Source organism: Schistocerca piceifrons, chromosome 3 (assembly GCF_021461385.2).
Source record: "Schistocerca piceifrons isolate TAMUIC-IGC-003096 chromosome 3, iqSchPice1.1, whole genome shotgun sequence".
NCBI classification, from domain to species: domain Eukaryota; kingdom Metazoa; phylum Arthropoda; class Insecta; order Orthoptera; family Acrididae; genus Schistocerca; species Schistocerca piceifrons.
In genome coordinates, this window is record NC_060140.1 from 663260619 (window position 1) to 663276211 (window position 15593).

Sequence of the window (15593 nt, forward strand, 5' to 3'; positions counted from 1 at the left end):
GGCAAGTGATAGTTCTGCAAGGTTCGCAGGAGAGCTTCTGTAAAGTTTGGAAGGTAGGAGGTGAGGTACTGGTGGAAGTAGCTCTGTGAGGATGGGGCGTGAGTCGTGCTCGGGTAGCTCAGTTGGTAGAGCACTTGCCCGCGAAAGGCAAAGGTCCCGAGTTCGAGTCTCGGTCTGGCACACAGTTTTAATCTGCCAGGAAGTTTCATATCAGCGCACACTCCACTGCAGAGTGAAAATCTCATTCTGGAAACATCCCCCAGGCTATGGCTGAGCCATTTCTCCGCAATATCCTTTCTTTCAGGAGTGCTAGTTCTGCAAGGTTCACAGGAGAGCTTCTGTAAAGTTTGGAAGGTAGGAGGCGAGGTACTGGTGGAAGTAGGGCTGTGAGGACGGGGTGTGAGTTGTTCTTGGGTAGCTCAGTAGGTAGAGCACTTGCCCACGAAAGACAAAGGGCCCGAGTTCGAGTCTCGGTCCGGATCACAGTTTTAATCTGCCAGGAAGTTTCATATCAGCGCACACTCTGCTGCAGAGTGAAAATCTCATTCTGGAAACAAAGATGTTATAGATAAGGTAAATTACAGTAACTTAGATTTTCTTTATTCTGACCACTTCTGTCAGGTGATAGAATACAAAAATTCAGTTGTGCCTAAAATAACAAAAATTGTGCTACATAAATGAATGCTGAATACCTCAAATATTAATGCTCTTAAAGACAAACTAGCGAATGAGAAATGAGATTCTGTGTACCAGGTAAAATGGTCGGATGAGAAATGGGATGAATTCTACTCAACCCTATTGCATCATTATGAATATAGTTGTCCAGTCAGAGAAATCCAGAACGTAGTTAAACACTGTCAAAATGGAAGTAATCCTAGACTAAAACTCCCAGCAAATCTGATTAGGCTCAGGCAGCAAGTACATGATCTAAACCAGCTTTATACAGCTACTACTATGCAGGTTTTCAAGGAAAAATACAATAGCTCCAAGCAAACTATTAAAACTGAAATTGTCAATCTAAGGAAGTAGATTAACAGTAAAACAATAGAAAAGTCTGAAAACATAAGCAAAGCATCTTGGAAGCTGATTGACAAATACCGAAAAGTTCCCAACAAGATGAACATGGAACCACTCAGCATAAGACATGATGGTAACATTATAAAAAACCCAGATACCATATGTAATATTTTTAATAACTACTACATTTCTGGTGAACAATCAACGCATATTACAGATTCACAGATAGAGATCTGATGCCATCTCACCCAGTGTACCGAATTTGAATTTGTGGAAGTGAATGAGCAGGAGGTTCGCAAGGCAATATACACGCTAAAGAAAAAAAAAATTTCATCTGGATGGGATGGCATATCCATTGCTATTACTAAAGCATGCTTAAAAGAAATTTCTAAACCTCTTACTCATCTGATTAACTGCAGCATTAGAGAAAACTTGTATCCAACGGTTCTAAAAATGAGTGTAGTGAAACCAGTGTATAAAAAGGGAAGTAAGGAAGAAGTCTCCAACTATAGACCAATATCATTAATTCCCACTTTTAGTAAGATATTCGAAAGCATTATCCTTTCTCAACCAAGTGCCTTTTTCACAAAACATAAACTGCTTGTAGATTCGCAGGATGGCTTCGGAAAAGAGCTAAGTACAGCCACAGCAGTTACACAGTTCATCCATGAAGTTTACTGTCTGTTGGACCAGAAGATGCAGACTGCAGGTATATTTTTGGACCTGAGAAGCGCATTTGATATGGTAAACCATAGTGTACTTCTTAAAAAGCTGAAATCTTATAGTATTGGGGATCAAGTCATGAATCTTCTAACCACGTACCTGTTGAATCGTAAGCAAAGCACTAAATTGTCAAACAAACTAGATATTAAAATCATGAACACCCAGTCCACCAGTGAACCTGTATTACAAGGTGTGCCACAGGGCTCAATCCTTGGACCCTTTCTCTTCCTTATATATATTAACGACATTGCACAACCCATTAACTCCCATATTGTAAGCTATGCAGATGACACATCTATCTTATTCTTTGGGAGTGAATCTAAAGAACTAGAATCTCTTGCTACTAGTGGTGTAACGGAAGTAACAAAATACTTCAATGATCAGGGACTCAAGGTAAAAGTCACCAAATCTCACCTACTGACATTTAAAACAGGCAGTTCTCATCACAACAATATGAATAGTGTGTGTAATATCTCTGCAACAGAAATGGTAACTGTAAATTCCTGGGTGTATATGTTGATGAAAATTTGCGGTGGACATACCACATTACTTTCGTATGCGGAAAAGTCAGTAATGCCATATATCTCCTCAGCCAGCTCACAAAGATAGTTCCTAGCCAAGCACTGAAATTAGTATATTATGGAACACTTTCCCCCTTTCTCAATTACAGAATTGAACTATGGGGCTGTGCAGCTGATGTGCATTTAAAAAGAATACTACTACTACAGAAAAGAGCAATAAGACTTATACATGGGATGGGACATAGAGATTCATGTCATGAAGTGTTTGTGCAGCACAAATATCTGACAATGTATTCTCTGTACGTTTTCAAAATAGTTGTATTTTTTATAAGTCAACCAACAGAAGCTATCAAGGGCAGTGATGTAAACGATCACAACACTAAAACAAAGTGTAACTATTTCTGTAACAGAACAACGTTAAAAATGACTGATAGAAGTCCATATATCAGTGGTTTGATTTGGTATAAGAAGCTACCAAACTCTCTAAGAATGTACACGGGAAATGTTTTTAAAACAAAATTAAAATCTTTTCTAATAGAAAAATGTTTATATTCTTTCAATGAATTTTAAGATAGTGATTGTAACATGAGGCATTAGCATATCAGTTGTAATGTGATAAATGTAAAAATAGACATAAGAAGCAACAGCTACAGAATATAGTGTACTTTATAAGTATAAATATAACCATAATAATAAGTCTGACATTTGCAAAAGCCATCATTACGATGGCTCCACGCAAAGAAAATGTAAATAAATAAATAAATAAAACTTAATGCAATAAGCTATAATATAATATAGGCTAGTATAGTATAGTATAGTATACTCTGTACATAGTGTTTTGTGTATTGTATACACTATGTAATTACACATGATTAACCACATCACACAATAATAAGTTTAACTATAGAAAATGTTTAAATACTAATATCCTCCTCAGGCATCTCAAAGAATTCTTTAATGTCATAAAATGGATGTTCTGGCAACCAGCTGTACCACATAATAAAAAAGTTATATCCATAGACTAAACATGAATTGCAGTTTACTGAACATTTTGAGTGGGTTTACTTTTTGGGAATTTCCTGTTCTTGCTAATCTGTAGGGCATGGTATGTCTAAATTACCCTTAGCTCTGGTGCTGTCTTCATGTATATCCCCCCTGGCAATAAATTCTGAAATATTATTTTTAGTATAGAGTACAGACACATAAATGTACAAATTTATAGTTGTGAGTCTGGAAAAAAAAGGACGACAGTGTTCCCTATGACCTCTTTCATATATTATGCATAAGACTCTTTTTTGTAATTTCAAGATGTTCTTGGTGTGAGGGGAGTGCCCCCATATAATCAGATCATATGAAATATGTGACTGTAATAGCCCAAAACATGTCATCCTAAGGTGCTCCAAGCTCACTACCTCCTTTAGTCTCAGGATAAGGTATGCCACCTGCAATATTTTTTCACATATGTGATTGAGATGTTCCTCCCAATAGAGTTTTGAGTCAATGCAAATACCTAAGAGATTATTGACTTATTGCCTACTTCATTTGATATTCCCATTAATAGTTGTTGGGTTTTATTGGGATTGCACTACAAACCAGTCCATGGCCTTGTCAAGTGTTTCTTTTGTTACGCTATTCTGATGTGTGGTAAGCAGTGTTTTATCATCAGCATAACTTATGACAGGGTGGGCTATGTTATTAGGTTCAAATGCGTGTGAAATCTTATGGGACTTAACTGCTAAGGTCATCAATCCCTAAGCTTACACACTACTTAACCTAAATTATCCTAAGAACGAACACAAACACCCATGCCCGAGGGAGGACTCGAACCTCCGCCGGGACCAGCCACACAGTTCATGACTGCAGCGCCCTAGACCGCTCGGCTAATCCCGCGCGGCCTATGTTATTAGGTAAATCATTGATAGCTACAATGAAGAAGAAGGGCCCAAGGCTAGACCCCTGTGATACACCTGTGCTGATTTCCATTGCTGAAGAATTTAGATTTATGACTGAGACAAATTGTTTTCTGTTACTTAAATAAGAACTTATCACAGCTAAAGTGCTCCCTCTCACCCCATAAAACTCTAGTTTCCTCAGTAGTACATCAACAAGAATGCAATCAAAAGCTTTGCTTAGGTCACATATTACCAGTGATACCATGTTATTGTTTTCAAAAGCTGTTGAGGTTTGGTCAATGATTTCCAAGATGGCCCCTGTTGTGTTTTTCCCCTTGCGAAAACCAAACTGATTGCTGCATAGGATATTGTGTTTTTGAAAGAAACTGCTTATTTGTGTGTGTATCAATGCCTCAAATATCTTTGAGAATATTGGGACAATGGAGATTGGCCTGTAGCTTTGGGGAAGATGTTTGTCCCGTTTTTTAAAAACTGGGACAACTTTTGATACCTTAAGTGCATCCTGAAAAACTCCAAATTCCATACAGTTATTAAAAATAAAAGCTAATGGTTTGGTGATTGAGTGTATTGTCTTTTTAATGATGTTATTCAATAACCAATAACAGTCCATACTTGTAGAACCTGAAAATTTGGATACAGCTTTTATAATATCAGCAGGTATGGCAGCCCTCTATTGAAATACCAGGTTAACAGGCAGTGGTGTTCCAGCAAGGTCCATTGCAGATGAATTTGTTGCTTTAATACTGTTACTTATTTCTTTAACTGAGTTTAAAAAGTAGTGATTTAATTCCTCAGGTTCAAGCAGAGCTATTTCTGTGCATTTTGATGTATTTCTTTGTTTTCTTATTTGCCATTCTGCCTTACATTTTGGGAGCCCTTTCTATATGGTTTTCCACTGCTTGCTTTTTTGCCAGAAGAAGTTTAGCTTTGTAGAAATGTTTGCATTTCAGTTATGACCTATGAATGTTCACACTCTGGTCTGCCCTTGGGTAGCAGCTTGCTTATGTACGTGGTACAGCGTATGCACGTTTCCTTTAATTTTTGTTTACTCTTCTGTAAACCAGTTCAGTCTTTTCTTTTTGATTTCACTTGGATATCTATTTTTATTAATGTGTAGTTCCAGCATGATAATGCTTCCCAATCACTGCCCATGAAACTCAATGTGCCCTGGAAGACGTGCAGCAACTTCCCTGGCCAGCACACTCTCTGGATATGTCTCCAGTTGAGCATGCATGGGATATGATGGGACGAGAAGTGACTTGTGTTACTCGTCAACCAACAACTCTTACAGAATTACCAGAACAGGTTGAGGAGGTGTGGCAAAACACATGCAGATGGTATTTGCCATCTGTGCAATCAACTGTATTCCAGAGTCAGTACTTGCATTGCCACCCATGGAGGCTACACACGTACTAATATGGGTGTTTCAGCATTGGTTTTTGTGTCTATATAATGTGCACGTCTCTTGGTCTGTCTGTTCCTCCCAATCTCTCTCTGTCCTTCTCAACCACCCCCTCCCACTCTGTACTTCCCCTCCTACACACCTCTCTCTCTAACCAACACCTCCTGTCCCCTCTCTCTCTATCCAAACCATTCTCCCCATCTCTCTCATGATCTGCTCTTTTGTCTATCTCAGTTGTTCCCCCAGGAAGGCCCATCTGCACATGAAACCCTTGCAAATGAGGTCAATAAACCTGACAGCTACTACTCCCACAATATGTCTTGTGCAACAGAGCTCATATTTCAAGGGTCTAGATCCCTTTTTTTCCCATAATGTATAGGCTGCCATGCAAAGCAGTCTGATAAAGAAGGCTAATACTACTACACCACAACACACCTGTTGTGCCTGACAGTCTACATGTCAGGAGCCGTATAGACTGTCATGCAAGGAAGATAGATACGGCTGGTCGCTGCTATTCCCACACAGCATACCTGTCATGCAGGATAGCCTTCATGGCAGGGCCTTAAAAATATTCCATGTCTTTATTTCCATTAGTATTGGTGCAAGAACATTATAACATTATTACAGACCCCCCCCCCCCTACTCCCCCCCCCCCCCCCCCCACTACTTAGGTTTGGTCCAGTTTCATCCAAGGGCCTGGAAGGAGTTCTTGAACACACACACAAATTATCAGCTTTATATAACTAAGACTAGCCTTTTCCCCATGGCTTTGGTTTCATGCATGTATGTTGCATTTAATGCACACAGCTCTTAGTCCACCTTCTCCTCCCCTCTCTCTTTGTTCATCTCATGCACCCCCTCCTTCTCTGTAAATCCCCTCTACACACTTCTCTCCCTACACAACACTTCCTGTCCCCTTTCTCCCTATCCATCCCCTCCTGTCCCCACCCTCTCACCATCTCCTGTTGTATCCATCTCACCTTTCTCCTAGGAATGCTCATCTACACGTGTAGCCCCTGCAAAAACAAGGTCAATAAAGCAGGCTGCTACTAGTCACACAACATGTGTCTCATGCTGCACAGCCTATTTGCCAAGGGTTTGTAAATCCTTTATTCCCATGATGTCATTCAAAGCAGGCTGACAAAATGAGCTAGTACTACTACATGCCTAAACAATGGAGGCTGGAAAATCATTTATTTCTCCTAACTTTTAAGTGCCCTACAAAGCGAGTCAATACTGTTCCCACACAACACACATGTCATTCCAATCTGCAGTGTGGCGCCATGTGAAATGCTTTTCTACTACATGCCTGTTGTGCCAGATAGCCTAAACATTGGAGGCTGGAGAATCATTTCTTTCTTGTAACTTGTAAGTGCCCTGCAAAGCAGGTCAATACTGTTCCCACACAATGCACATATCATGCCAGTCTTCAGTATGGCACCATGTGAAATGTTTTCTGGAACTCTATGAATATGGAATCTGCTTATTGTCCTTCCTTCAAGGTTGACGGGATATCAAAGGACAAACTGCATTTTGCATGAGTGATCATTGATTGGAGACAAACAGCAGCCAGGCTAGGAAAGCATCATCCCATGAGAAGGCTGACATCAACACCACAACAGAAACAGCCTCATTTTGAGTACTGTCATGACCAGGAAGCAGGGACTGCTGATGAATGGTGTCACATTGTGTTCAGTAATGAATCACAATTCTGTGCTACCCCAAATGACCATTGTTGGCTTGTATGGTTGTGATCAGGATAGAGGTCCCATGCTTCCATTGTTTTGGAGGGACACAACAGTGTTATTCCTGGCATCTTAGAGTGTAAAACCACAGGTGTGACTTCAAGTCACAGACATCATGCTTCCTCATGTGTTAACCTCTCATGTGACAATATCATGGTACCATTTTTTCAACAACACAACGCTCATCCACACATTTTAAGTTTCTATTAACTATCTGCATGATCTTGAGGTACACCTGTGGCCAGCAAGGTCTCCATATCTGTCCCCAATAGAACATTTGTGAATGCATGGAACCAGCTTGGATGACAGCTTTGTCTCAGTACCAGTATCCAGGAGATCAAGGACCAGTTACAACAGTTATGGGCTAGTTTGCCTCAGGAAAGGGTACAATGATTTTGTGATTTCTTTCCCAACTGAATCAGTGCAGACATCCAGGCCAGAGGGTGTGCAGCATCATACTGATAAGTGTGCTCACACTGTGAAGGTCTTTGTAAATTTGACTCAACTTTATAATCACTGAAATAACATCATGTACCCTCCCAATCCATGATGTTTCATTTTGTTTTCTCCTTGTTTTGATACTTCACTTTTTTTGTCAGGCAGTGTATGTTCAGTTAGCAGTATTCACCTTCAAAACAGAGTCATTTGAGTTCAAACTTCTGCTTTTGTTATCTCTATTGTTCCAAAAATTTCTGTGTTTCATTTTCTCTGAAGTTGTGTAGGAGCTGGTCAGTTTCAGCCTTCCAGTGCAAGGACACATCTGTAATGCAATGCTCATCTGCTGACTTGATTAAACTGAAATTTGTTGCAGCATAATGAAATAGTTCAAGTTAGAATAGCCACTTTACACTAATATAGTGTGATATACAGTTCCTGAGCAATGTTGTTTCTTTTTTGTCAGATCCTGTGCTATACAGAAAATGTTTACTGATCATAAACTTATTTATGTGCAAGTATTGTAGCAAATATTGCCTAATTTACCATGAAATTAGTATTGTTTGGAGTTTGTAAAATTTGTTATAAATGTCATACTCAGCCCACTCATAAAAGTGATGTAATGGACAAAGGGGGAAAAATATTAAAAATAATTTTCTTTCTGTTTTAATACATTCACACACATATATGACAATTGTCTTCTTTCATAACTAAGCACTTATTAAAACAATATTTTGATTCATGTACAGGGTTCATATTTATAAGAAAGTAGAGGATGGCTACTTCCTGAACACTGCTGATGTTAAGATTTAAATAAAATTTTAGCAGGCAAAGTGAGTTATTAGTAAATAATATCATTTACAATTTGTCTCTCTAAATTAATGCTATATACAGGTTGAAACTGAATCCCAACAATTACATTTTGGAGGTTGTTCTACAATATTTTTGGAGTATTTTGGTATAACTTACTTGTGGACTCCAGTGGCTTGTTATAGAGTAATTACATTTTGTTCGGTTTATTTCATTTATCTATCATTGTGTTGGAATGCAAGCCTCGTATCTCAAAACTAAAACTAAAATTATATAAATGCGTGATGTCTCTTCTTTTGGACATATCAAAAAGAACAGACACCATGCAGAATCTGCAGCTGTGAAACAGGCTGGACAAAGTCTTGATGCAGCTGATACACCATGTGATCAAAAATATCTGGACACCTGGCTGAAAATGACTTACAAGTTTGTGGCACCCTCCATCGGTAATTCTGGAATTCAGTATTGTGTTGGCCCACAGTTAGCCTTGATGACAGCATCCACTCTCACAGACATATGTTCAGTCAGGTGCTGGAAGGTTTCTTCAGGAATGGCAGCCCATTCTTCATGGAGTGCTGCACTGAAGAGAGGTCTTGATGTCAGTTGGTGAGGCTTGGCACAAAGTCGGCATTCCAAAACATCCGAAAGGTGTTCTCTAGGATTCAGGTCAGGACTCTGTGCAGGCCAGTCCATTACAGGGATGCAATAATTGTCATGTAACGACTCTGCCACAGGCCGTGCATTATGAACAGGTGCTCAATCATGTTGAAAAATACAATCACCAACCTCGAATTGCTCTTCAACAGTGGGAAGCAAGAAGCTGCTTAAAACATCAATGTAGGCCTGTATTGTGATAGTGGCACACAAAACAACAAGGGGTGCAAGCCCCCTCCATGAAAAACACAACCACACCATAACACCACTGCTTCCGAATTTTACTGTTGGCACTACACATGCTGGACTTTCGCCATACCCACACCCTGCCATCGGATCACCACACCGTGTACCATGATTTGTCACTCCACATAACACTTTTCCACTGTTCACTCATCCAGTGTTTAGCTCCTTACACCAAGCAAGGTGATGTTTGGCATTTACTGGCATGATGTGTGGCTTATGAGCAACCATTCGACCATGAAATTCACATTTTCTCACCTCCCGGCTAACTGTCATAGTACTTGCAGTGGATCCTGATGCAGTTTGGAATTCGTATGTGATGGTCTGGATATATGTCTGCCTATTACACATTACAACCCTCTTCAACTGATTGGAAACAGTGGACCTAGGGATGTTTAGGAATGTGGAAATCTCACATACAGATGTATGACACAAGTGACACTCAATCACCTGACCACTTTCGAAGTCCGTGAGTTTCGTGGAGCACTCCAGTCTTCTCTCTCACGATGTCTAATGACCACTGAGGTCGCTGTTATAGAGTACCTGGTGGTAGGTAGCAGCACAACGCACCTAATATGAAAAACATATGTTTTTGGGGGTGTCTGGATACTTTTGATCACATAGTGTATCATTCTTCCCTTTCTCCGCCCTCTGCCTTCAATTTACATAAAACTAAAATCTTTGTATTGTTTTACTAATCAGAAAACTTCATATCCCAACTGTTAGTAAGCCAATGAGATGTAATGACCTATGTGCTATGTTCTAGTGAGGAAAAAAGAAACCATTTATGTTGTTAGTCAATCCTGTTAAGTGAGAAAATCATGCATAACTTTCCTGAGATTCGAGATTTCATTGTAAGCTAATGTTATGTATCTGTATTGCACTGATATTATCTGAAGCAGAGGACAAATGTAAATTGTTTGTAACTGTGTCTTGTTCGGGAACAAACTTTGTCCTTTTACTCATGGTACTTGCTGTTGACAACAGTGCTTTCCATTTAACTCTTTGCCCTCAAGCTTGCATTCGGTACTGCTCGATTCTGTCTTGAGTTTTATTTTTCTGTCAGTGTTAGTTGTACATCAACAATGATGCACAGCAGTATAGTTAGGTTTACTGATGAAGAATTGACTGACATGTGATGGACCAGTGGTACAATGACACTGTGCTGGACTTTTTCTGCAGTGATGAGAACCATATCACAATAGTTTATCATCTGTGTTTTATTTATTTATTTATTTATTTACTTATTATTTGTCCCGTAGATCAAATCAGTACAATGGCTTGTACAACTGATATGGGATAAGTCAATACAAATATACAGTTTACAGGAGTCTAAAATAGTAAACAAGAGTATAGAAGAAAGATTATTTTACATTACCTACCAAATTATGTTACTTAAAGTTACAGCTTTACAGAGAATTGTTACATGATGTGACAAGACTGACTTAACAACATTCAGCTTTGATACATTATCATGCACTAAGACAATTTTGATTCCAAATATTCCTGGACGGTATAAAAGCATTCTTTTATTAAAAGAGATTTCACTGCCTGTTTGAATTTATTTATTTCTTGGATTTCTTGTATAAAAGTTGGAAGATGATTATATAATTTTATTCCCATGCACTTGACACCATCACTGTACAGTTTTGTTGAGTGGGGAAGTATTCTTAGAGAGGTTTTTGATCTTGTGTCATAATCGTGGTAGTCCATATTTTTGCTAATTTTGTTGATACTTTTTTTGGTAAAGAATAATAATTCTAGTATATATTGGCATGGGAGGGGCAAAATATTTAGTTTCTTAAATAATGGTTTACTAGTGTCTCTCTGTTTTTTGAACATAATTGTTCTGACTATCTTCTTTTGCAGTTTGAATATCTTAATTGATTCAGAATTTTGGCCCCAGAAGATGATTCCGTAGTTAAGTACAGAGTGAAAGAGTGCATGGTACATTGTGGTTAGGGTACTTGTGTTAGTGACGTTCCTTATTGATCTAATCATGAAGCATACTCTACTAAGTTTTGTGCTGGTAACGTCAATGTGCCTTTTCCATGTGAGCGTATCAGTAATAGTGACCCCCAAAAATTTTATTTCATTTTCAAGTTTAACATTATTTTTTTCCAGTGATATAGTTGGTAGTAATGGATTTCTGTTTTGGGCAGTGTGAAAGGTTATTCCAATTATCTTTTTTGCATTAATCAGCAGCCTGTTACTTTGAAGCCATCGACTTATTTGATCTGTGGTTCTATCTATATTAGATTGGAGAATTTGTTCGGGCGCAGATATGAGTATAGAGGTGTCGTCAGCAAATAAAAGGGTTTTTGTGTTTGGTAGGCTGTGAGGAAGGTCATTTATGTAAAGTAAGAACAGCAAAGGGCCCAGGACGGAGCCTTGGGGAACGCCTTGCTTTATGGTATGTATGGAGGAGTGTACAGTGCTAGCTGTACCTGAGAGCTTTGTTTCATTTAATTCAACATACTACTGTCGATCTTCCAGATAGCTTTTAAACCAGTCATAGGCATTTCCTCTTATTCCATAGGAATGCATCTTTTGCAGAAGTATACTATGATTAACCATGTCAAATGCCTTTGTTAGATCTAGGAAGATACCTATGGCTGGGAGTTTTTTGTCCACAAGCTCCAGTGCATGATCTAGAAATTCTTGTATTGCATCTGTTGTAGCTTTCTTACTTTGGAAGCCGAACTGAGCAGGTGACAGGATATTTTCTTTGTCTAGAAAGGACATGATTCTGGTGGCCATTATATATTCAAATACTTTACTAAAAGTTGAAAGTAGTGCAATGAGTCGATAATTACTGGGATCCTCTTTGCTTCCTTTTTTGTGGACATGTATAATTTTTGCAATTTTGAGCATACCAGGAAATGTACCATTCAGGAATGAGAAGTTTATTATGTGAGCTAGGGGTTTACTGATAAAGTTACTGCAATTATGAAGGAGGAAGCATGGGATTTTATCTTGTCCAGCAGATGATTTTTTTTTAATTTTGCTATGAAGTGCCTTTTCAATTTCAATTTCAGATGTAGGCCTTAAAAATAGAGTATCAGAGCATAAGTTTGGTTCTAGTTGAAAGGGACAGCTATTTTTAAGATGGTTAGCCAGGTTTTCTACTGTTTCTGTAAAGTAGTTATTGAATTCCTCTGCTGTTTCTCTCCCACTAGAGACTAATTTTCCATTTATTTTTAAGCTAATATCACTTTGTAGCTGTTTTCCTCTATTAGTATTCATATTAATAAGTTGCCACATGCTTTTGCTCTTATTTGATGACAATTTGAGGTAGTTATCATTCTGTAGCTTTTCTCTATTAGTATTCATATTAATAAGTTGCCACATGCTTTTGCTCTTATTTGATGACAATTTGAGGTAGTTATCATTCTGTAGCTTTTTGGCTGCATTTACTACGTTCTTTAGTATCTTTTTGTATAGAGTAAAGTATGACTTAAATGCTTCACTACTGCCTAGTTTGGATTTGCTCATGTAAAAAAGTTCTCTTTTTCTTTGTGATGAACTAATGATTCCTGGGGTGATCCAGCTGGAGAGTTTTCTATCTTTGGTGATACATTTTGTTTGTAAGGGAAAGTGGCAATTGAAATAATAACAGAAAATATCCAAGAATGCTTCATATTTGTTATCTACTGTTTGAGCCTCGTATACATTTTGCCAGTTTTCATTTTGTATATCAAAGAGGAAAGTATGCATGTGGGTTTTATTGAAGTTTCTCCTCTGTACAGTGATTTTATTGTGTTTGTGGCTGTTAATTTGCAACCAGACCTGCATGATTAATGCATTGTGGTCTGAAAATCCTAGTTTGATGGAGGATACAGTACAATTTATATTGCTTGCTACTTGATCCAGACAAGTGGTACTGTGATTTGTTATCCTGGTTGGAGTGTTAACCATTAGGTTTAGGTTGTAGCTGTTCATAAAATTTTTAATGCTTAGATGGCTAGAGTTTTCTGAGAGAAAATCTATATTATAGTCACCACATATTAGAACACTATATGATTTTCTTTTACTTAGATTTTCTATTACTGGTGCTAGATTTTTGTAGAAAGTCCCTATGTTACTAGAGGGTGACCTGTAAAGTGCTATTATATAAACATTTAGATCTGTAAGCTCTACACCTGACAGTTCTATATCTTTTTCAATACTATACGAATTGCAAATATCAAGAGGTGTAGCAGTAATGTTGTCTTTTACAAATATGCAACTGCCTCCACCTCTGTAAGATGTTCTTGAGAAGTGACCCACGAGTTTGAAATTTGGTATCACAACACTTTCTATTTCAAAAGACCTCATGAAATGTTCATTAATACATAATATCTGTGTATCTGACAGTTCACTTGCACTTGATAACAAAATTTCTAATTCATTAAGTTTGGTTTTGAGCCCTTGTACATTATGGATGTATACTTTTAGATCAAGAATTTTTTTTTTAATTTTTTTACACATTGGTGAGGAGGTTCAGACTTTACCTTATTTACTACAATTTGCTGATGGAGTCCTTTGCCAGTTTTATGGTGTATCTTTAACTTGTTTGATGATGCTAAGTTTTTTCTTTCGTCAGAGGGGGATAGAAAAAATCCTCCTTCTTGGGTATATTCCACCTTGATCTTAAATTTACTCTTACAGGTGTAGCTGCTGCAATCCTTTGTGGATCTTCTGATGTCTCCTCTTTCCTGCTTTCTTCATTCTTGTCGAATTTGCTTTCCTCATTTTTGCTTGTTAGCCTTACAGGAAGCTGATAGACTGATCTAGTTTTGATGCCTGTCAAAAAACCAGGCCCTCCAATGTTAGAATGGAAGATATTAGCATATACTGTAACATTCTTTCTCACTGTTGAAAAGGGTTTTCACAGGGGAAAAAAAGAATTGGTGTAACAAACTAAATTAATCATAGTTAGGTTATTACTCTCTAACAAGCCCTTAGAGACCAGTGATCCCTTATATGAAAACACTAAGAAAATATGCCTGAAAAACACTAAAATTTTCTTAGTGAAGTCTGTATTCATCCAGAATAGTCTAAAAAATTAGTAAATGTTTTGGTGAGCATGGACATATGATGCTATTGATGATGATGACTCTTTGCTGGATGAGTGAATTGTGATTTATTCTTCTCGTAACTTTTTTTGAAATCCATTTAATTTTTTACACAGAAGACATGTCAGGAATTTACATTAAAGTTATAATAATTTGTACTGTAATAAATAATGGGAATGTTAAATTCAGTGCTCCCCCTTTGGTACTATTCCAGAGGGGCAGACTCTATGCTGGCTTTCTTCCCTTTACCCATAACAACTAAAATCCTTATATAGCACTTATAGCAGCCATCCACAGCATACAGTTACAAATCTGGTGCATCACTTACGTACTAAAGTCATTTCACAAGCCTTAAGACCTTGCTGTTAGAGTGCTGAAGGATAGCCTAACGGTCATCAATTTCAGTAATGTGCACAAAGGTTCATTACTATTCAATACTTTTCTTTTATTCCAGGTTTTGAAGGAAGCAGACATTTCTCAAAGTGGGGCACTTTCACCTATGGATTTTGTCCATTTAGCACTGAAATTGCCTGAATTCTCCAGCTGCTTTACAGTTAGACTCTGATAGATATCTGTAGCATATTTTGTGCAGGCATTAATAGCAAGAAGAAAAATTATAAATGTGTCATTATTGTATAATATGAGGAAGTAATAATGTGGGGCAAGATGTTATCTGTAATGATAGCACCAGGGATCAAAGTTATAAGACATGAACACAGTTCCATTTGAAAAATAAGTTATTTAATTTTTAAATTATGATCAATATCTGCAGTTCTGTACAGCTCAGAAATATGGACATATGTTTTAATGGATCAGTGTATGCCAGTAATAAGATTTTGGGACCTGAAACATGCTTCATAATCTCTCCACATAGCCTTGTAGATCTAATGTATTATCAGCAAGAGAGGAGAAGCAGAGGTCAGCTTGACATAGATCAGTTCATGCAGTGTTTTGCAATCCTCAGATTGTGTGTTTAACTTTCCACAATGGAACAGTCTACATACAGCAAAGATTTTTGTCATCCCAGGAAATTATACCAGCTATTATTTCAAATAACCTGTACTCAGGAAGTG

General features: G+C 37.9%; 1 protein-coding gene across 1 annotated transcript in view; it reads left to right on the forward strand.

Annotated features, from left to right (window-relative positions):
* Positions 1-15085, forward strand: part of LOC124788951 (calcium and integrin-binding family member 2-like) — a 63866-nt gene extending 48781 nt beyond the window's left edge. The window contains exon 5 of the mRNA XM_047256239.1: positions 14975-15085. Coding sequence (XP_047112195.1) covers positions 14975-15085 — 111 coding nt within the window. The remainder of the gene's footprint in view (positions 1-14974) is intronic.
* Positions 15086-15593: the final 508 nt, after the last annotated feature.